Here is a 22556-nt window from a genome sequence, read left to right on the forward strand (position 1 = left end):
TCCTGGCCCGGCTCCTTGGTCTGCCGAGGCTGTTGCCCACCATCAGCACTCATCACACATGTGCCATTGAACTGGGAGCCCTGTTTAGGCTTTGCTCCCCTAGGGCAGAGCTGAGTCTTCCATGGCTTTAGCGAGCGTTCCAGGAGGCCGGATCTCAGGTTCCGCGCTCAGAGGCAGCCCAGTAATTATTGTTGGCTGGCTGCTTTTCCTGAGACGGTATAATCAGAATTTTGGATTCCCATGCACACACTACCCTGCCTCTGCCCCTCTCCTCTCCCATGAAAGGGACTTTGCAGACACTCACATTCTGGGCACAGTTTTCACATCTGGGGATGAGAAGCTCAGCCCAGGGGTGCTCAAAATCCAATTGAGGGGCTGGCACACATGGAGCCAAAGTATTACAGAAGAAAATGAAGCAGCTCCCTTATCTTGGCAAGAAGGGTTGTCCTTGGCCACCCCAAAGGCGCCACCAGACCTAGGATCCTATAAGTCTGGGACAATGTTCTTTTGTGGTACAGCAGACACTGCTGCTTAACCACTCAGTATCCATCCTGCCCTCTGTCCTCACAGTCAGATGCTAATCTTGATCAGGGTAACAAGGTGTTCAGCTAACGCACCTTCCTGGCTTTGCTTCAATGAGAGGTGGCCGGTGAAACCTAACAGGAATTCTGCTAGGGACCTCAGAGCAAGACTTGGCTTTTCTTTTCTCATTTTTATCTTTCGGTGGAGCCACTCGGCACGTGCGGTCGTAGTTCCCTGACCAGGGTCGAACCCTCACCCACTGCACTGGCAGCTCAAAGCCTTAACCACTAGACCACCAGGGAAGTCCAGCCATCCTTGGCTTTTCTAATACAAGTATTACCCTCTTCTACTTTGCCCTCTCACTTTCTCCCTGCCAGGGAGGCTGATGTTATGCCAGAAATAAAGTAATCATTTTGCAGTCATGAGGCAATGTAGAATGAAAAGATGGGACAATCCTAGGCCCCACTGACACTGTTCAACCACTACACCAATCCTAAAAGGCCTAGATCAAGACTTCTTGGGGACTTCCCTGCTGGTCCCGTGCATAAGAATCCCCAGTGCAGGGGACATGGATTCCATCCCTGGTCCGGGAAGATTCCACAGGCCTCAGAGCAACTAAGCCCGTGCACCACAATTACTGAAGCCTGAAAGCTCCAGAGCCCACACTCTGCAACAAGAGAAGTCATCGCAGTGAGAAGCCTGCACATCACAACTAGAGAAAGCCCACATGCAGCACCAAATACCCAGTACAGCCATAAACAAACAAATAATAAAAGACTTCTTGGTTCATAAGATAAGTAGGTCCCGCTGACACATTTCAATGACTGTATTTTGAAGCCAAGTGACATATATACTTGCAATCTTGAAACCTTTGTCCCTGGTTTTATTTTTTCTAAATTTGGCTTAGGCAATAGTTTCTCAAAAGGGCAACAGGAAAAAAAAATCTACCTACCAGGATATTTTTCTTTTGGTTGGCAAATCCCAAAGAACAAACTTCTCCATGAAAATCATCTGCATTTCATGAAAAACCAGTGAAGGACTAACCAGTCTCCCAAACTGCCAGCTGTTTTGCAATAAAGCAGCTTTATAGAGAAGAACCATCAGGTAACTTATTCACACTTGTCAGCCTCTACAGCTAAGGGTTTTTCTCTCTGAGGTGTTCACTCCATTACCAGCCATGGGTTTTGTGTGTGTTTGTTAAATAAAAATTATACCTTTCAGAGGGGATGAAGATTCGGACACAGGTTTTCTAACAGCTCCCTCTCAAAGTTTTACTGAAACTGCCCCACCCCAAAATAACAAGGCATTATGGATGTGAGTCTGCTCACATGCCAGAATCTCTATGGACCTTCTGATAGACAGAATGCTAGTTGGTCCACATAAAAGGCAGTCAGACAACTAATAAGGACCTGTGTAGCCTAGGGAACTCTTTACAATACCCTGTAATGACCTATATGGGAGAAGAATCTAAAAAGGAATGATTTCATTTACATGTATAATTGATTCACTTTACTGTATGCCTGAAATTAACACAACATTGTAAATCAACTATACTCCAATAAAAACTTTTTAAAAAGAGGCAGTCAGAGAAAACCAACTTTGAATTCTGCTTCCCAAAAAACCAGAGTCAGAGGAAGTTCCTTCGCTAAACTACTTACACTAAATCCTCTGGCAGGTCAGCTCAGGTCGTGGGTCAGAAGGAGAGCCCGTGGCTTAAACACCTTTTGCTGCAGCTTACCAACAGAACTCGCAGTGGCTTTGCTGGGAGGCCCAGAGGCCCGGCAGTGCTGCAGTGGACAGCCTTACTGCTATCCCACACCATACTTACCGTTCTTTCCCTCTCTCTTCCTATTAAATGAATTCCCAACTTTATCACAATCAGCCCCAGAAATGCTCTTTATATTTTTTTATTTTTTTATTTTTTTATTTTTTTTTTAAATTTTATTTTATTTTTAAACTTAACATAACTGTATTAGATTTGCCAAATATCAAAATGAATCCGCCACAGGTATACATGTGTTCCCCATCCTGAACCCTATTTTTTTTAAAAAGCAGTGTAAGTAATCTCAGTTACAGATGGCTGTTTCAGGCGAAGGCAGGAATAGCGAATGGACCAGCCCCTGCATGCCCTCCCTCTGGTGACTTGACGACTGTTAACACCTGCTGCCAACCCACCTCCTCAAAACCTACACAGAATTTCAGTTCTGCAGAAGCAGGTGCCTGAAAAATCAAACTGTGAACCCAGTCATGCAAATCAAAACCAGGCTTTGAGCCTAAAAACATTCACATAGGAACTGAAAAAACTTTTAGGGTTTTTTAGGGTTTTAAACTTTTAGGGTTCTTCCCGGTCCCCCACACCTAAAAGTCATCACAATTAGGCCACATTATGGTGAAGGTGGTCAAAAGGTACCAACTTCTAGTTAAAAGGTAAATAAGTCCTGGGGATATAATTTACAGCATGGGGACTCAATATTTAACGATACTGTCTTGGGTATTTGAAAGTTTCTAAGAGGGTAGATCATACAAGTTCTCATAACCAGGAAAAAAAAAATTGTAACTTTGTGAGATGATTTAACCAACTTTATTTTGGTAATCATTTTGCTATATATATATATATATATATATATATATATATATAATGTATATCTGAAATTCCTAAATTATATGTCAATTATATCCCAATAAAACTAGAGAAAATAAACAAAATAACTAGGTCACATTAGACAGGTTTTATTCTATTTACTAATTTTGTTCCCTTTTGATTAGAATTTAGCAAGTGTTTCCTTCCTATGCCTCCCTGAAATTACCAGAAGAGAAAAATGGGATTTCCCTGGTGGCCCAGCAGTGAAGACTCCATGCTTCCAGTTCATGGGGCATAGGTTCAAACCCTGATCAGGAAACTAAGATCCTACATGCTGCATGGTGAAGCCAAAGAAAATTTTTTAATAATTTTTTTTAATTTAACAAAGAAAAACGGAGGACAGGAACCTATTACCTCCTAAGCAGAGGCCATGTACCAGGCTTGGAGACAGACACTTCGTCTACATCATATCGCTCATCCTCTGTCATGGCCTTGTGAAACAGCCTCAGAAAGATACCCGGGGTAGGCAGTGCCAGATCGTAAGCCCAGAATCATTCATTCATCCATTCAGCAAATAATTCACTGGATCCCTATGATATGTTTGCCAATGTTCTGGTAGCTTCTCAAGAGTGAGTCTATGGAATGCCCTGAGTGGGGGCTGGAGCCCACAGAGCCCCTGGGCTGTGATCAGCCTCATCCATTACTTCAGGGACCCGGGTGGATAACATCATTCTCTCTTGGTGCCAAGTTGACAGCACTGGGAAGCACTGAATAAATAATTTGGTCGGTGGTAATGAGGACTGTGAAGTCAGTGCTGACTACAAAATCCTTGTTTTTTCCTACCAACCCTCTGCCCCACTGGTTGAGCAATCAGCAGACAACAGGACATTCAGAATCCACAACAGAAACAGGAAGAGCAGGAATAAGAAAGCTGAAAATTCATCATATTCAATCTGCTCAACCATCCACCTCTCAGCTGGGCCGAGCTTAATTTCAGTTTCCTCCTATAAGTCGAAAGGAAACACTGGGTTCCTTTTTATTTAAAACCCACCTCATGTTCAAAAGGTGTAAACGCAGCTGAAACACCAAATAGTTTTTTTTTTACTTCTCCTTCTCTGCCTTTCTTTCTCATCAAACATGAAAATGTGACAAAAATGCATGTGTACATTAAGACCGCCAGGATCACTGGCTCCTTCAGTTAGAACGTGATGCCCTGGAACCCCAGGGGGTCAAGCTGGTCTCCATCTGGGTTTGGGCTTGACCTCCTTGGCCTCCTCAGCCCACAGTCTTAGGCCTACCAGCTGCTCCCAAATGTAGGTCATGGGCTGCAGGGGAGCCCTGGAAGAAAACTCAAAAACCCAGAGCAGAACCAGAAAAACAACTCCTGGTACTGCCTGAGAAATGAATACCACCTCATGGTGGTATGAAGTTAAAAGTCCTAGCTACAAAGATTGCCTTCAGGTTCTATGGTTACAAAAAAATATAGTATTTCCCCCACTCAATCCTACCCTCCTTTCCAATGTCCAGCTCCTAAGCCACCTGTAAATGGAAGGGGGCAGAGGTTGGGGAGGGAGACACACCATATTTTAAGAGTTTAATTGTAGCCTCACTGACTCAACGGACATGAGTTTGAGGAAACTCCGGGAGATACTGAAGGACAGGGAAGCCTGGCGTGCTGCAGTTCATGGGGTCACAAACAGTAAGACATGACTGAGTGACTGAACAACAATAACTGAAATCTATACGTCTGCTCCTAAATTGTCTAAAATAAATTTTTATTCAAAAGAAACAAAAAACAGCCTACACACACTCTCACAAATATAGGTTTGAGGCTCTTTGGACCAACCTGGCTTCTTGTTGGATTACAAAAGGAAGCTTGTCTGTGACTAATTTTAAAAAACAAAGTTAAAATCAAAAGCTGTCACAGGTAACCCTGGCTTATGAATCCACATTCCAAAAGTGTGTAATAGCGGGATGTTGATGCTGGGGTAGGTTGTGCGTGGTGCGCAGAGGTCAGGGAGTATACGGAAACGGTACTTTCTGCTGAATTTTGCTGTGAACCTAAAGTGTGTTACTCATTCAGTCATGTCCAACTCTTTGCGACCCCATGGACTGTAGCCCACCAGGCTCCTCTGTCTATGGGATTCTCCAGGGAAGAATACTGGAGTGGGTTGCCATGCCCCCTCCTCCAGGGGAATCTTCCCAGCCCAGAGATTGAATCTGGGCTCCTGCATTGCAGGTAGACTCTACCATCTGAGCCACTGGGGAAACCCATAAAACTTTTTATTTTTATGATTTACTTATCTATTTATCTGGCTGCAGGGGATCTTAGTTGCAGTACCCAGGCTCTCTAACCGAGGTACATGGGCTTAGTGGCCCCATAGCATGTGGGATCTTAGTTCCTCAACCAGGGACCGAACCTGTGTCCCCTGCAAGGTGATTCTCAACCACTGGACCAGCAGGGAAATCTGTGAACCTAAAACTGTTCTAAAAAAGTTGTCTATTTTTTTTAACTTTGACCCCGTTGCTTCCTCCTTGTACAGTCAGGATGCAGAATTCTTCTCTTTTTATCTCTACCCTCTTCTTTCTTGGGCCAGCTTCAGTCCTGGAGACAGAGTCCTCCTCCCATTCCTGTTCTACACCTCCTGGGGAGGTTTGAGGGCCTTGAAAATGACATCCTGGACACAGGGCAGCAGAGAGTAAAGGCAGCATTGAGCCACAGCATGCAGGGGCCATGGGGAGGACTGAAGGATGTCCCCCACCCAGAGTCCTCCTTGTAGGTCCTGAACCAACAGGCACTGCTTGGAGCTGCACGTCTTCTTTGAAGCGGCATCATTTATTCTAATGTCCCTTTCACTGGAAAGCCCTTGGGTTCATACATTTATTACAAAAACCACTTGTCCTCACCTTCCCCCTGTTACTGTGTCATTAAAAATGGGGCCAATTTGGTTTTTTTGTATTTTTCTACCATGTGAATAGTGTTGATGTCTCTGTGATCAAACTCGTCTTTGGCAACTACTGGGTCCATGTGATACTTCGTCATTTGGAAGAGTCAGCAGATATATAGAAAGGAAAATGCTCAAACTTCACAGGTAGTTGATAAATTTCAACTCTCTGAGTCCCTCGTGGCTGCAATGCAGGAGGCCTGGGTTTGATCCCTGGGTGGGGAGGATCCCCTGGAGAAGGGAATGGCAACACATTCTAGCATTCTTGCCTGAGAAATTCCATGGACTGGGGAGACTAGCGGGCTACGGTCCATGGGATTACAAAGAGTTGGATGAAGTGAAATGAAAGTTGCTCAGTCGTGTCCAACTCTTTGTGATCCAATGGACTGTTGTTCTCTAGGCCAGAACACTAGAGTGGGTAGCCTTTCCATTATCCTGGGGATGTTCCAAACCTGGGAATCGAACCCAGGTCTCCTGCAATGCAGGTGGATTCTTTACCAGCTGAACCACCAGGGAAGCCCAAGAGTTGGACATGACTGAGCAACTAATGTTGCAGTTGTTAACCCTCTTACACAGATATCACAAGTCCAGAAAACTCTCCTTCTACACGCCCCAAAGCCTGAGACCCGTAAATGACAGATGCACAAAGGGACCCCAGCATGAGAAAGGTGTCAGGAATACAGGGATTCAGTCAGAAGAGAATGAAGAGAGGACATTCACAATACTGCACAGGCACCAGGACAGTCTCCAAGGCTAATTTTGAGGATAAAATTTACAAAAACAAAGGGAAAGAAAGAGGCACTGTTGTATAGATTATCCACCACGCATATTTACTCCCAGCGCCCGCCCTTCGGCAGTGTCTGCTCTTGGCTGGCAGCACGGCCTCCACTCCATCGGCACAAAGCCATGGAGCCGCCCACAGGTATAGACCCCCGGGGCCTCAGCGACTCCAGACACAGTTCCACCCTGAGCTGACACCACACAGTGGTCCAGGGCTTGGCAGGCAGCTGAAGAGCACACAGTCCTTCTTTATCTTGACCACTCTGTAGCCACCCTCCCCTCTTTTGGATCCTGCGATGAGATTTTCCTGGATTTTCTCCACTTTTTCTGCTGATTCCTTCTGCGTTCCATCTGCAGATTTCTCTTCTTCTGCTAACCCTCCCCAGGTCCCCAGGGCTGCGTTCTCAGCCCAGCTCTCCTACTCCTCACTCTCCCTGACCTCCCTGGACTACTGGCTTCACTTCTCCCCCATGAGACTCGTAACACCCAAATGTGCATCACCAGACCTTTCTCCAGAACTCCAGAGCCATGTTTCCAAACGCCGTTTAGATATCTCTCCTGAATGTTCCAACACATCAGATCACCATGCCTAAAACTCAACTCATCATCTTCCCCACCAAACTTGTCCTTCCTCCACCAAGAGCAGCACCATCAACTCTGTCTGCTACATCAGAAAACAGGACGTTGGGACTTCCCTGGCAGTTCAGTGGTTGAGACTCTGAGCTTCCACTGCTGGGGACATGAGTTCAATCCCTGGTAGGGGAACTAAGCTCCAGAACGCTGTGCAGCACAACAAACAGAAAGCTAACAGGATGTCTCCCATATCCCATCATGCCCCACTGCCACCAGGTCCCTACATCCAGCTCCTGACCTTCTCTTGCATCCGTATGCTGCTCCCCATGGCGCAAGGCCCCCCTGTGCCCTGTCCTACTTTCAAGGATGACATAACCAGCCAGCAGATCATCTTCCTGCCACCAATTCTCCCCTCCAATCCATCCTTTATAACCACTAGGGTTTCCTTGCAAAGACACATTTCTTCCCCTCTTCTTTTTGTTAAAAGTCTTAAGAGCTTCCTACCCTGCAGCCCACAAAAGAATATCCAAATGGGTTAACAAAGCAGGCCAACTTTGTATGATCTTATCCTTATCTCCCAACACTCCCCACAGAACACCCTACCTGAAATGACAAAAAAACTACTTGGAATTCACAGAATCAGCTATGACATTCTATATAGTCCTACTCTGTACCTACTATTCCTATGGCCCAGAGAAGTCCTATTTATACTTCAGGACCCAATGCAAATATCACCTTTTTCATGAGAGGCTCTCCAACTCTTCATCTCCTTCAGATCTGTTACTCTACCCTGTGTGCTCCAGAAGACTTTGAATACAGCTTTAAAGCATACACCAGATATTTAATGACTTGCGATTTAATAACTTATTTACATATCTTCCTTTTCACTTGGCTTCCTTTTCACCATGAGGCCAAGAATGCATACCCTCCTGCCTAGAACACACCGGTTTAGAAAAGCAGTTCACTAAGTTCCTTTAGGAAGGACCAGCAATGAGAGATGTTTCCCCAGGATGTACAGACAGGAAGCAAAGGGAAGGAAGGAGTTAATGGCTGAACCTTTCAAATGCTATGACTGGTAACCTTGGATTTAAATTTCTGTTTATCACAATTGGCCAGTGAAAAAGCATTTTCATCACGAATCCTTGTTTCCTCCAAGTATTCTAAAAACATAGCCCTATCAGTTTGAATCCTGCAGGCTCTTTCTCAGCCAAAAGGAATTTCCCTTTAAACAAAAACTATTCAGACATTTCCAAGATATGAAATGTTATTTAAAAAAAAAAAAAACAAGATTTTCCACTCAGACGACTAGAAAACTGTTTGTAGGGTTTTTTTCCCCAGACTCCTCTTACTTGCCAAGAAGTCTGAAGAGGGTTTTGTGTGTGTGTGTGTTTCTGATGTTAAAAAAAAAAAAAAAAATGTTCCTACCTCTGTGCCTCTCTGTTTTTCCATTCTTTATTTTGTCTGAATTTTATTGAGGCAAGGTTTTTAAGTCAGAAGACATAAGCTATGAAATGCAAAACTATATCCACCGAGTTACCCAAATGAAAGAAGCAATCAACTGAACTTTGTTGTTGGTGTTTTAAATCACTCATTTTTTTAAAGATCAAGAGTGGGAGCATGATACTCAGCACAGAACAGTGGTGGAGTTAAAAGGAACCTCTGGGACCATAATACAAACACTGCATTTTAGAGCAGCATAAACCAAGGAGGAGGATGTGAAGTAACTTGTACTACAGTGAGTTTTACCAAAGAAAAACTCTCTTCCAAGATACGTCTAAGAAGAAGCAGGCATAGACATTTGAGTAGCTCAGAGTAACCCATCTCAACTCTCTAAAAGCTCTTCAATAATGTCAATAAAATTTAGATAAATAAATGACACAAGAACAGAGCAACTCAAAGGCAGGCAATTCAACACAGGGCAACTGTAACTGGGCTCAACAGCAGCTACACACACCCAAGGGATCAATGGCGCATGATCCAAGAGGTGATGTCTGACTTTCACATGGACCTTCCACTTAGTCCCAGAAAAAAATTAGACATACCACTGTGGAACACCACAAAGGGCTTCCCAAGCTGAAGAATAAGCACAAGCCCACCCCAACCTGCATCTAATGGGTGACACTGACTTGAGAAAACAGCTGGGTCCCAGCGGTGACTTGTGAGCCTCTCATGGGTTTACCCTGCAGTAGAGTTGGGTCAGTAAACATCCCCTAAGATCACAGGGGTGCGGTGATCAGGGGGATCAAAGTGTTCCCAGCTCTTCTCAAAGTACCACATCAGGAAGATTCAAAAGTCATCCAGCCAGAGCTACTCAACAGCTCATGATGGCCCAGAAGAATCTTGGGTCATATTCCAAAGATCTCCCAGGTTCCATCCACTGACAACTAACGGATGTAAAGATCTGAGACCAGCTGTACTGAAGCTGATAGAGGAGCCCAAGAGAGCACAAAAGATCAAGTACCAAATGCTCACATTTAATAGATGGTTAGGCAGCCGGCAAAGGAAGAAACACGAAGCATTCCAGGTGTCACCAAAGCCAAAGCAAAAATGAGTTACGAGATGACCATGTGGTCAGCCAATACTGCCAAACGTCTCCATGAGGCCTTGCAGGTAGGGATGGAGTGAAGAGTAGTGGATCGAGGAAAGAGAAGTTGGAGAACCCTGAGGCAGCAGTCGGAACCAGAACCTACAGGAGGCCGAAGTAAAAAGTGAGGAAGTGGAGGCTGCAGCTATTGTCTGAGAAAACCTGGCAGTAACAAGAGAGAAAAACTGAGCAGAGGAAGGAGGGGCAGTAGCATCTGGCAAACATGTGTTCAAGGCAGAGGCCTGTGTTTACAGCAGAAGGCAGAAACTGAGGAGGAGAGGAAATGAAAATGCGTGAGAGGGAATAATTACAGGTCCCTGAGCATCCTGAATGATGTCAGACTCCTGAGATGGGAACACCTCCTCCCCAGAAAAAAAGACATTTGACTCTGGGGAGAGGGTGAAAAAGTGTGCCCACTATGGGCCTGGCAGATACATGGGAAGAACCTGAGCCCCAAAGAGGAGAGGGAACTTGCCCATGGTCACCAGACATAGTGGCCCTGGATTCCAAATCTGCCTGGCTCAAAGGCCTACCTTTTCCACAACACTGCCTTCAACTCTAGTGGAAACAGGGGCTGTTACACAATCACGCCCCCTCCCATCTTGTTCTCAAAACTAAACAAGAAAAGTTATTGACATCAAACTACCCAACTCACTTTCATATTAAGTTTGCAGACTTGCAGAGGCTTTCACAAGCATCCAGAGTTTTAAAAAAATACATTAACAGAAGAGACAAATGCCACCGAGCTTCTCCAAGACTGCCTCCCTCTATGTAACAGTGCGTTAAACAAGTATTACACATCTCTGAGCGTCGTGAACTTGGTGGTGGTTGTTGTTGAGTCACTAAGTCATGTCCAAATCTTTGTGATGTGACCCTATGGACTGCAGCACGCCAGGCTTCCCTGTCCTTCACTCCTCACTACTGACGCGTTTGCTCAAACTCATGTCCCTTGTGTCAATGATGTCATCCAACCATCTCATCTTCTGTCACCCGCTTCTCCTCTTGCCCTCAATCTTTCCCAGCATCAGGGCCTTTTCCAATGGGCTGGCTCTTCCTTCACATTAGGTGGCCAAAGTACTGGAGAGTCAATTTCAGCATCAGTTTGGGAGCAAAGAAAAAACAGTCATGTCCCCTGCCTTCAAGGAACTTGTATTACAGCTAAGCATCTCTCATTTTGGTTCAAGGCCTCAGATTCTCCCCCAGATAGATGGGCCATCACCTCCTAAGTGCCTTGCGAGTAACCCAGACACTTCCATTCAGGGAAAAAATGAGGTCACGTGGTACTTCACTTGGAAGAGCCGTGACAGGCATGTGGCGAGCCACGTGGGAGAATATACTCAAGGCTGACACCAACGATGGATTTCACCATTTCCTTTCAGTCTTGCCTCTGCTGAGGTAGGGAATGTAAACACTACTCCTTCATTCATAAACTCACTCACTAGGGCAATTCAGACACAGTGCAGCCATAGGCCCTCAATCCCATCAAATGCCCATCCAAGGCCTTAGGCCATTTGCCCCAAGACAGTCCACAGAGAGCTCAGAGCTATGCCAGGCTTAGGCAGGCAGTTTAAGCTGCAAACAAGCACACTCTGACCTTATCCCTGTTTGAACAGCCATATGCAACTGGAAAAACAACTTCTTTAGAAAAACACATCCAGCGTTCTGCCTGCAGAGATGAGGTTACGTGGACCTCAAACAGAACAAGTCATTCTTGTCCTGCATGGTGATCGTGATCAAGGCTCGGCTAGTTACTTCCAGCCCTGATATTTGACCATGACACAACGAGTTCAGATAATATAGGTAATTCTACATTTCTTCATTCGTGAGTTGGAACACAGCAATACCCTCTCCATGACAGCCTTTGCACGCATTGCAGTTGCTTAGTTGCTAAGTTGTATCCGACTCTTTCACAACTCAATGGACTATAGCCTACCAGGTTCCTCTGTCCATGAGATTTCCCAGGCAAGCATACAAGAATGGGTTGTCATTTCCTTCTCCAAGGGATCTTCCTGACCCAAGGATCAAACGTGAGTCTCCTGCATTGGCAGGCACATTCTTTACCACTGAGCCACCTGGAAAGCCCAAGCATGCAGAGCAATTTCATATTTAAATGTCTCAAAACTTCTTACATTTGCTAGCCCATCTTTATGAGAAAAACAACCATTGGCTAAAGGAACACACCTTTTCATGAAGGAAAGGTCTAGAAACTCAGACTATTTTAGCAATGATTGTTACACATGGTCATGCTGGTTGAGTCTAAACCAATCAGGTAAATCCCTTTCTAGCCATTGGGATTTAGACATGATGATGTCATCCAATCCTTGATAATAAAGCTTAAAGAGAAATCAGCTGGTGGGCTTCTGAAAAGTTTCTTCCATCCTAAAAACGGACACAGGCAAGGCACTACTTCTCTTCTTCCTCTGGATATTGTCATCTTGAATACTTGAGACCCATATGGGTATGAGTTGCTTTCTGGTCCCCAACAACTTGAAGCTGAAACCCGGAGATGGAATCTAGGTTCACAATGACACTGAGGAGCTCATGAATCAGCCAAACATGTAGCTATAGTTTTAGGCTTCTTGCAACAGAACATAATAATTCACTTATTATGTAGGAAATGGTGGCAGCTCAGCTGGTAAAGTATCCTCCTGCAATACAGGAGACCTGGGTTCGATCCCTGGGTTGAGAAGATCCCCTGGAGAAGGGAAAGCCTACCCACTCCAGTATTGTGGCCTGGAGAATTCTATGGACTGTATAGCCCATGGAGTTGCAAAAAGTCGGATTCGACCGAGCAACTTTCACTTTCACTTTCATTATGTAAGCAATCTGAATCAATTTTCAGTTGCTCACAGCTGCAAGCATTGTCCTTTAATTTGATTATTAATCTAGATGCAAGGCCTGATTACTCCTGCCAGAGCAACTTCACATCAGAGTTCCAGAGAAGATTATCACTCAGGGATCTCTCAAGAAAGACAACAAGTACAAACCTCATCATTGCCCTCTCATCTTCCAGAACCGTGTCCAAACCCACCTTCCCCCAACCCATGTCAACCCCATGAGAACAACTTTGTAGGAAATAATATAATTGAGTCAAAGACTTTTCGTCAATGAAAATTCTTTAAATCATCACTAAATCAGCAACACAATGCAAGGCTGCCTTGGGGAGGGAATTCCCCAAATACTTCTCCCCCCCCTCCACCCACTACCTGGCTGTTGACTTGGGTTCTGCATTTAGAGATTCGCCCTTTTAGTCTGAAGTAATTATTTTTAAATATAAATGCCCACTTAGAGGGTCACATGTTAAGTATTATAAATATTAATATTTTTAGTGTTAAGCTTATCAAATCTTTCCTGAGAGCAAAATTAAAGAGAAGGGGCTGAAAGGGGAACACCATTACAGCAAGCACTTGGGGTCCAAGAAGTGAGAGAAACACAAAAGGAGTGAAGGTGAAGAAAGGTGACTTAGGGCCTCTAAGACATAATCTACTGACTTCACAATTCTGTCTCCTATTGGCATTCATTACCTTTATTCAGCTGGTGGAGGTCATGTAACCAGAAGTAATGACTTCTCGCTCATGAGGACCCAGAGTCTCACACAGAATCTGGCCAGGGACCAACAGCTGGAGATGAACATCACAGCAAAAGCTCCCATATCCCACTGGAGCCCTATCAAGTCTCTGGGCCACCAAAAGGAAGGGGAAAGCACCAGCCTCTGAGATCAGCATCTGCCTTCCAGCAGTCACTGTGGCTGTGGAAGCCCGATGGCCTCACATTCTCACCCCAGGCAGGAGGACCCTCCTCTTAACTCACTCCCCACCTACGACCCTGTGGGCTCAGTCTTTCTTTTATTGGATTATAATTGTTTACAATGTTGAATTAAGTTTCTGTTGTACAACAAAGTGAATTAGGTGTATCACAATAGCCAGGTCATAGAAGCAAGGTAGATGGCCATCGACAGATGAGTGAATAAAGAAGATGTGGTACACATATCTGATGGGCTCAGTAATTTAAGAACCAACTGGATATAAAATTTAAGCAGTATAACCACTAAATAATTCTACAAAGAACTGGATTTATACAAATTTAGCATTTAAAATGAGCAGAACTAAAGTAGGAGGTTGGAATTAACAGATACACACTACTATAAATAAATCAGTAGTGTGTATCTACTTATAGCATGGGAAACTATACTCAGTATTTTGTAATAACCTATAAGAAAAAAGAATCTGAAAAAAGAAAAAAAATTATATATGTATATAAATAAATCTCTGTGCTGTATACCTGAAACTAACACAACATTGTAAACTGACTATTTTGTTGTAGTTGTTTAGGCAGTAAGCTGCATCTGACTCTGTGACCCAATGGACCCGAGCCTTCCAGGCTGCTCTGTCCATGGAATTCTCCAGGCAAGAATACTGGAGTGGGTTGCCATGCCCTTCTCCGGGGGATCATCCCAATCCACTGATTGAACTTGCGAGTCTTGCATTGGCAAGCAGATTCTTTACCACTGAGCCACCAGGGAAGCTCAGAAATATCTCAGTAAGATAAAATAAAATACCAAGCAGAACCTCTGTCATTATCTTTGCAAACACTTGGTAGTTCCAACTGTATACCTTTAAAAAAAAAAAAATCATTGTAAACACTGATAAAATCCCTGTTCTTCAGATCGCTAAACTGAGCCATAAGAAGATACCAGGAGCATGAAGTATCATTCACAAATCCACTGCTAATCTTCCAGCCTCAAAGCCCTTCTTCCCCCGAGCACTCCTGCTTCCTCTATTCAGTACCCAAGGCCTCCCCCGACTCTGCTGGTGTTAAGCGAGCATCAGATCCCCATCCCTACAAGGAAATGGAGGCTAAAATCACCTCTAGTCCAGTGGTGCCTTTATTTTGTCATTATTCAATCCCTAAATACTTCCAGGAGGTAAAAATTTGAACAGTACAAAAAGAACAGTGTGAAAACAACTCCCTCTCTCTCCCTCCCTCTCTTGACCTCTAGTCCCTCAAGTCACCTTACTAGAAAATCATTAATTATGTTTCTTAAGCATCCTCCCAGATATTGTTGTTGCTGTTCAGTTGCTAAGTCATGTCCAACTCTTTGCGACCCCATGAACTGCAGCATGCCAGGCTTCCCTGTCCTTCACTATCTCCTGGAGTTTGCTCCAGCTCATGTCCATTGAGTCGGTGATGCGATCCAACCATCTCATCCTCTGTCACCCACTTCTCCTCCTGCCCTCAATCTTTCCCAACATCAGCATCTTTTCCAATGAGTCAGCTCTGCATCAGGCGGTCAAAATATTGGAGCTTCAGCATCAGTCCTTCCAATGAATAGTCAGGGCTGATCTCCTTTAGGATTGACTGGTTTGATCTCCGTGCTGTCCAAGGGACTATATCTCAGATTTAGTCAGTGTATATAATAATATATACAGATAAGATTTATAGACTGTTTTGCTCTTTAAATTGCAAAATCCCACAGTAAATTCCCAGAAGTGTAATCTGCACAGAATCTTAGAGGAAACACAACATCAACATTAGAAATGTCCAATACTCTGGCAGGCTGAGGGGAATTTGACAAGGTGTCTAACAATGATTTGAAAATACACACTCCTCATTTTCATAGCTGCCATCTTTTATGAAATCACCTTTAGCCTGTATCCAAAAGAAGTACTCACTGATTTAAAATTATATCTCATCATCTGTACAGGAACTAATTTGTAAGCTTCAAGAGGAACTGCAAGGCTCTAATAATTCAGGATCTAATGAGCAATTCCAAATTCAATCTATCTATGCACTCCTTTCATTGCGCCTGATGGCTCAGAGAAGGTGCCTGGGAGATGTGACAATCCCAGCCTCCGGCAACTTCTATGTTTTTAAAATCAGGCAGGTGACAGTTTTGCCAAACAGACAGCAGCAGTCATGCATGTAGTAGCTAAATCCCTATTTAGAGCAAAAGGCTGAGCACGATAGGAAGGGCTGGTGGCTGCAGTGCCGCCTTGGTTAAGTATTAGCTGCCTTCAGACTCAGCAATTTCTGACTCCCCAAATATCCTTTCCCATCCCCTGACTCAGTTCCTTTTAAGTCTAGATCCTTCATTCATATAACACAGTGGGCAAGAGTTTGGGCGCTAGAGGCAGGCAGACTTGAGTTTAAATGACCTTTACCAGTTCGCTTAAACTCATTAAGCCGCAGCTTTCTAATCCGTAAAACAACTCCTTCATTAGAACATTGAGGTTTTTCTTTTCTTTTTTTTTTTTTTTGCCACAACGCAGGGCGTGCAGGATCTGAGTTCCCAGTCCAGGGATCAAACCCATGCTCCTGCAGTGGAAGCAGGAATTCTTAACGACTAGACTGACAGGGAAGTTCCATTGAGATATCTCTTTTGTAAAGCACTAAGTACAATGCCTTTCATCAGAACTAGCTACATAATCTATGGGACCTGATACAAAATCTAAATGTGGAGCTCCTTGTTCAAAGATGATTAAGGATTTCAAGATGGCAACAGCATAGCATCAGATTGGGGGCCTGTGGGACTGCACAGGTGGCAGGCCTATGAAGCTACCCTCCCTTTCGGATGATAAATGTTCAATAGATGGTAACTACATTACCTTACCGATTTTCCTCCCTGCAGGCTCTCCACTCCCTATGTGATGCCTAATCTACTCAACTTGGAAAGTTTCAGTGGGCCTTTCCAAAAACAGGCACTTTGCCTGAGGAGTAACCTACATTTACAAGGGAAAAACTGACCCAAATGGGGGGATCTAAAACAGAAAGTGATGTTACCATAAGCTCATGCCAGATGCATTCCCACCTGAGGGCCTTTGCTCTGGTTTTTCAACCTGCTGAGATCCTTCTCTCCTCCTTCAAGCCTCTGTTCAGATCCACTTTGTATGGGAGGCTTATTCTGATCACTCAATTCACTATCCCCCTTACCTTACTCTCTATTCCCCTTACACTCTATCCCCCTTGCCTCACTCTCATTTTACTTTTTCCATAGTACTTTATTGTCCGGCATACTATATCTCTTACTTCTTATGCTTATTGTTTCATTGTTTATCTTTCCTTGAACACACACACACACACAGAGTGTAAGTTTCTCAAGGTCAAGCATTTTGAGGTTTTTTTGTTCACTGATATACCCCAGCTGCTTGAGGGCAAGAGGAGAAGGGGGTGATAGAGGATGAGATGGTCGGATGGCATCACCGATTCAATGGACTCGAGTTTGAGCAAACTCTGGAGATAGTGAAGGATAGGGAAGCCAGGTGTGCTGCAGTCCATGGGGTCGCAAAGACTCCAAGATGACTATCAACTGAACAACAACTGCTTAGAGCAGTGTTTTGCACATAGAAGCTACTCAACAACCATTCACTGCAAGAACAAATAAATCTTTGAGTGAATGCATAATCAGGCCACCCTTTTTCCACTTGGAGGTCAGGCCATTTCACATTATGGACAAATGGCAATAATAACCAGCTCTGCAACTGGATACTCAACAGAGTTCAAGAAACAGATGGGAAAGTTATCTATTTTCAAATCTCTGCCAAACTCCCCTTAGTTTAGAAGGAATATAATCCAGTCGTCTGTGCTACTAAATCTCATCTTTCAACGCTAATTCATATACTCAGTTTGTGGGTCATGACTTGCAACAATGACAAGTGGTATTTTATGAGAGCTGCCCAGAAGAGAGACAAGTCCCTAAGTGGCAGACATAAAAAATAATTGGAAAAAAAAATCAAATTAGAAGAAAAATAATCACCCGTCCCTGCTTCATCACAATGAGAAAAACTAAGCCCTTACTACCAAGAGAAAGGTAAGGTCTTGACTCCTTAAACTGTTCATAAAGATGTGAGAGCCAGCCTGAGCAGTCTGCCTGGAGTTAATGCCACAGTCATAGGTAGCATCTCAAACCCTGAGATCTCAAAAATGCAAGTCCTGAGGCCCTAAGAAGGGAATGTGGACCCTGTGCATAAATTATCCCACCAGCTAAAAGACAACCCAAAGCATTACAGCTGCTGGATGAGACATTTTCACAGTATTCACGAGGACAAAAGAGAAGAGCCGCCCCTCACACATGGTTAAAGTGTGGCCCACGTCAGGAGAAACATCTGGAGATATTATCAGAAGATATTTGAGGGCCAATGTGCTCTCAGTTCTGTCTTGGCAACAGGAAGCACATCTGGGCCCCCAGTCCAAACACAGCCTACATGGTCTCCTCAGGACAGGCTGGTTGAGCACAGCCCAAAAGATCATACCACACATCTGGCTTTTGACCCAGCATGGGCTTCCACTCCCTCTCATCCCGCCCTCCGCCTGTTTTCAACAAGCCATTCTCAGCCACCACAAACGCTTTGGTGGGAATCACAGGGAGGCCCTCCTCCCTTTTCCCAAAATAACGTCAGCCAGAGGCCAAGGCCAGAGAGGTGGAGCCTGCAGGCCATTTTGCAAAAGTTTCAAATATCCTGGCACTGACCCCACTAAAAGAATCATAAAGGGAAAACAGCCAAGCTTCTCATTTTATTAGTGTTTCTCCCTCTCTCTCTCTCAACATAAACTCTGCATTTGTAAAAAGAAAAAAGAAACAAAGAGATCTCACAATAAAGTCACAGTCTCAGTGCTGGCTGTTGTAAACAAAATTTCATGTTGCAAATTTAATACTAAACACTTAGTTGAAATTGAAAACTTTTAAAGAAATGTGTGTGCTCTATGAGAGTTTAAGGCCCAAAAGGGTCGCTGGGGCATAAGGCTGAGCAAGGAACTGGTGAGTTGTCCCACCTTCCCCAAACCCTTTCCGAAATGTGCACTCAGATTTTCCATACCCCTTTGCTGATCTTTCCTCTGAAGAAGGAGGAAGCAGACTTCTTGGCTGCATGGTTAGAAGAGTCAAATAAAGCAGTCTTTCTCCTAAAAGGAAGGCCTTTTTTCAACACACACACACATACACAGAGGTATATTTCTTAAAATACAAATTAAAAAGTAAAGAAGAGAGGGAGAGAATATGACGGCGAAGGAAAGAAACTGCTACTTTGTTTTGTCCAGTTTTTTAAAAGCATCCCACAAAAATCAGTAGCAAACGAAACAGATTATCAAACCATCTACCCCCTCTTCAGCTTTATGGAGCAATAGGAAATGAAATAGCAGATGTGAAAAGCCCTCGGAGAAGAGTGTAAGTTGCTAAAGGAATACAAAGGGTCGTTACTGTTATCAAAAATTTAAAAGGGCCAGCGGCTTTCAGCTAGAAAAACCACACCTCTCCCCAGATAGCTCCATTCTGGGCAGGCTCTTCCCCAAATACTCCCTTCCCAGTTCCCGGTCCCGAGCTGTTCCTTTGATGACAATTACCCTTCTCCAGCCGCCCCTTCCCCTGCCCACCGAGTCCTCACCGTGTGGTACATGAGAGCCTCGGTCTCCCCGGGCTCTGACAGCTCGCTCAGCTTGCGGTCCCACTGCAGGACGCTCTGCTCCCCGCTCTCCAGCACCTCCATGGTGGTCCGAGGTGCGCTGGGCCGAGGATGCTGAGCGCAGGAGGGGAGCGGACTGGGCGGCCTCGGTGGGCGAGATCCGCCTCCTCGTGAGGGTATGTGCCTGTGTGTGCCCGTGTGTGCGTGCGTATGCGTGTAGCTTATGCACTTAGGAAGCAAACCGTTAGCTCCTCTGCCTCAGAGAGAACTGCCAAGGGTCCAGCGTCCTCGGAGATCTGAGAATCTCCTAAGGAGACAGATTGTCCAGAGATCAGATCGTAGGCTGAGGAGAATAAACCAGGGTGTGCCTCCAAAATTAAAGCAGGAGATCAATCCTCATCCCAAGAAAAGCCCCTCTCAATAAGCCCACTCTCCGCTACTGCTCCAGACTCAAAACTTTGAGACTCCCCAGGGCTCCTCAGCTCTGCTCCAGGACGCAGCTAAGATTCCGCCTCCGTCCAGGGCGGGGACCAATCGGATGCTCACCTCGCCGCCCTATCCAATCAAAAGTCTTGCTCTCCGCCCAAAGGCAGGGACTGCGGGAAGTCCCCGCCCATGCCTTGGAATGTGGGCAGGCAGCGCCTTTGACGTCACCGGGGAACTACTCTGGCTGAAGTGCCGCTTGCAGCCACGGTCTGCTGCAGCAGACAAATGGAGAGCTTGGATCCAGGAGTGAAGGACTGGGGGAACAACCAATGAGAAAGGAGAGCCTGGGAGGGACAGCCAATCAGATAGCGACAAGAATACATTTTATAAGAGGGAGGGTGCGCTCAGTCTCCTGAGAAAGTCAGAGAAATTAGGGCACGCGTCTGGAAGGTAGCGGTGCTGTGAGCGCGGATTTAAATTGTCTTAAGTATTTTCAAGTAGATTAGCTTATTTGACTCTTTCAGAACATTTTAAAAATAAGTCACACGTTGCACACAAATATAAATATTCTCTAGTGCATGAATTTATGTTAGCATATATCTGGCAAATTGTAATTGCTCATGCTTCTCCCACTTTTTTCTCCCACTTTCTGTTAGGCTCTTCTGTCGTGTTTTTTATGGGCTTTTATTTTATTTTATTTTTTCTTTTATTTACCCAACACACATTATTGCGGAGAGCCAACGGCTTTCTTTTCCAGGTGATAGAAGTCTTAATGGAAGTGACAGGCAGTAAACAAAGAAAGAAACACATGTCAGAAAGTGGTAACTGCTATAAAGAAAAACAAAACCAAAGTAAGCGAATGATATTTTAGATAGTAGTCGGGAAAGTTCTTTCTATGTAGGTGAGGTTTGAGAACAGACCTGAATGAAGTGAAGTTAGGGGAGAAGCTGCTGTTACCGACAGGCAAGGAAACACATGTGGTTGCAGTTTGAGGTGCCAAGCACTGAGTGAGGGGAGGGGGGCCTCAGAGATGGGCGGGGCCCAGACCAACAGGCCTAGTTTGGGAAAGAAAAAGCCTCTTCTAAAATATTTTCCGCCAACATTGTGATTTTTTCCTCCTCCTTTCAGACTCCTCCTTTTAAAGAAACAAAGTGCTTGCATATATAGTTTGCTCATTTTAAATATAAGGGAGTCTTTGCAAATTGTCCCTAAAAGTTCCTTACACTGACACATTCCAGTGTGGAGGTGTGTCACCTTCCTAAGTATTCTTTGATGGATCAGTTCAGTTCAGTCGCTCAGTCGTGTCCGACTCTTTGCAACCCCATGAACCGCAGCACGCCAGGCCTCCCTGTCCATCACCAACTCCCGGAGTTCACTCAGACTCACATCCATCCAGTCAGTGATGCCATCCAGCCATCTCATCCTCTGTCGTCCCCTTCTCCTCCTGCCCCCAATCCCTCCCAGCATCAGAGTCTTTTCCAATGAGTCAACTCCTCACATGAGGTGGCCAAAGTACTGGAGTTTCAGCTTTAGCATCATTCCCTCCAAAGAAATCCCAGGGCTGATCTCCTTCAGAATGGACTGGTTGGATCTCCAAAGGACTCTCAGGAGTCTTCTCCAACACCACAGTTCAAAAGCATCAATTCTTCAGCACTCAGCCTTCTTCACAGTCCAACTCTCACATCCATACATGACCACAGGAAAAACCATAGCCTTCACTAGATGAACCTTTTTTGGCAAAGTAATGTCTCTGCTTTTGAATATGCTATCTAGGTTGGTCATAACTTTCCTTCCAAGGAGTAAGCGTCTTTTAATTTCATGGCTGCAGTCACCATCTGCAGTGATTTTGGAGCCCAGAAAAATAAAGTGTGACACTGTTTCCACTGTTTCCCCATCTATTTCCCATGAAGTGATGGGACCGGATGCCATGATCTTCGTTTTCTGAATGTTGAGCTTTAAGCCAACTTTTTCACTCTCCACTTTCACTTTCATCAAGAAGCTTTTTAGTTCCTCTTCACTTTCTGCCATAAGGGTGGTGTCATCTCATATCTGAGGTGATTGATATTTCTCCCGGCAATCTTGATTCCAGCTTGTGTTTCTTCCAGTCCAGCGTTTCTCATGATGTACTCTGCATATAAGTTAAATAAACAGGGTGACTATATACACCCTTGATGTACTCCTTTTCCTATTTGGAACCAGTCTGTTGTCCCATGTCCAGTTCTAACTGTTGCTTCCTGACCTGCATACAAATTTCTCAAGAGGCAGATCAGGTGCTCTGGTATTCCCATCTCTTTCAGAATTTTCCACAGTTGATTGTGATCCACACAGTCCAAGTCTTTGGCATAGTCAATAAAGCAGAAATAGATGTTTTTATGGAACTCTCTTGCTTTTTTCATGATCCAGTGGATGTTGGCAATTTGATCTCTGGTTCCTCTAAGGACTTTTTCAAATTTTCTTAGCATAACACTCAACATGAGCAAGCAAGGTAAGAAACAAGTACACCTTCCTTAATGCTGGAATACAAACATTCATCTGTCAAACATTTCTGTTTTAGGCAGAGTCAGTCCCTGGTTTTGCCCATGTGGTTGGCAGCATCTAAGATGGCTCCAATGATCCAGCCTGTCTGTGTTCACACCCGCTTATAACTGCCTCCCCTTGAGTGTGGGTCGGACCTGGGAACTTCCTTCCAACAAAGAGAATATGGCAAAAGTGATGAGATGTCAAAAAACATTCTGGCTCCTGGCTTCCTC

At 44.6% G+C, this 22556-nt stretch overlaps 1 protein-coding gene across 2 annotated transcripts in view; it reads right to left on the bottom strand.

Annotated features, from left to right (window-relative positions):
- The window catches only part of CREB3L2 (cAMP responsive element binding protein 3 like 2), a 129824-nt gene extending 109851 nt beyond the window's left edge, over positions 1–19973 (bottom strand). Inside the window, exon 1 of one of the 2 annotated variants that reach the window (XM_055591031.1) lies at positions 19363–19973. In XM_055591031.1, the coding sequence (XP_055447006.1) occupies positions 19363–19464 (102 nt within the window). In that variant the 5' untranslated portion in view covers positions 19465–19973. Of the gene's footprint in view, positions 1–13509; positions 14210–19362 lie in introns of those variants that run through there. The other variant, XM_055591035.1, reaches the window with a different exon arrangement.
- Positions 19974–22556: the final 2583 nt, after the last annotated feature.

Source organism: Bubalus kerabau, chromosome 8 (genome assembly GCF_029407905.1).
Source record: "Bubalus kerabau isolate K-KA32 ecotype Philippines breed swamp buffalo chromosome 8, PCC_UOA_SB_1v2, whole genome shotgun sequence".
Lineage (NCBI taxonomy): Eukaryota > Metazoa > Chordata > Mammalia > Artiodactyla > Bovidae > Bubalus > Bubalus kerabau.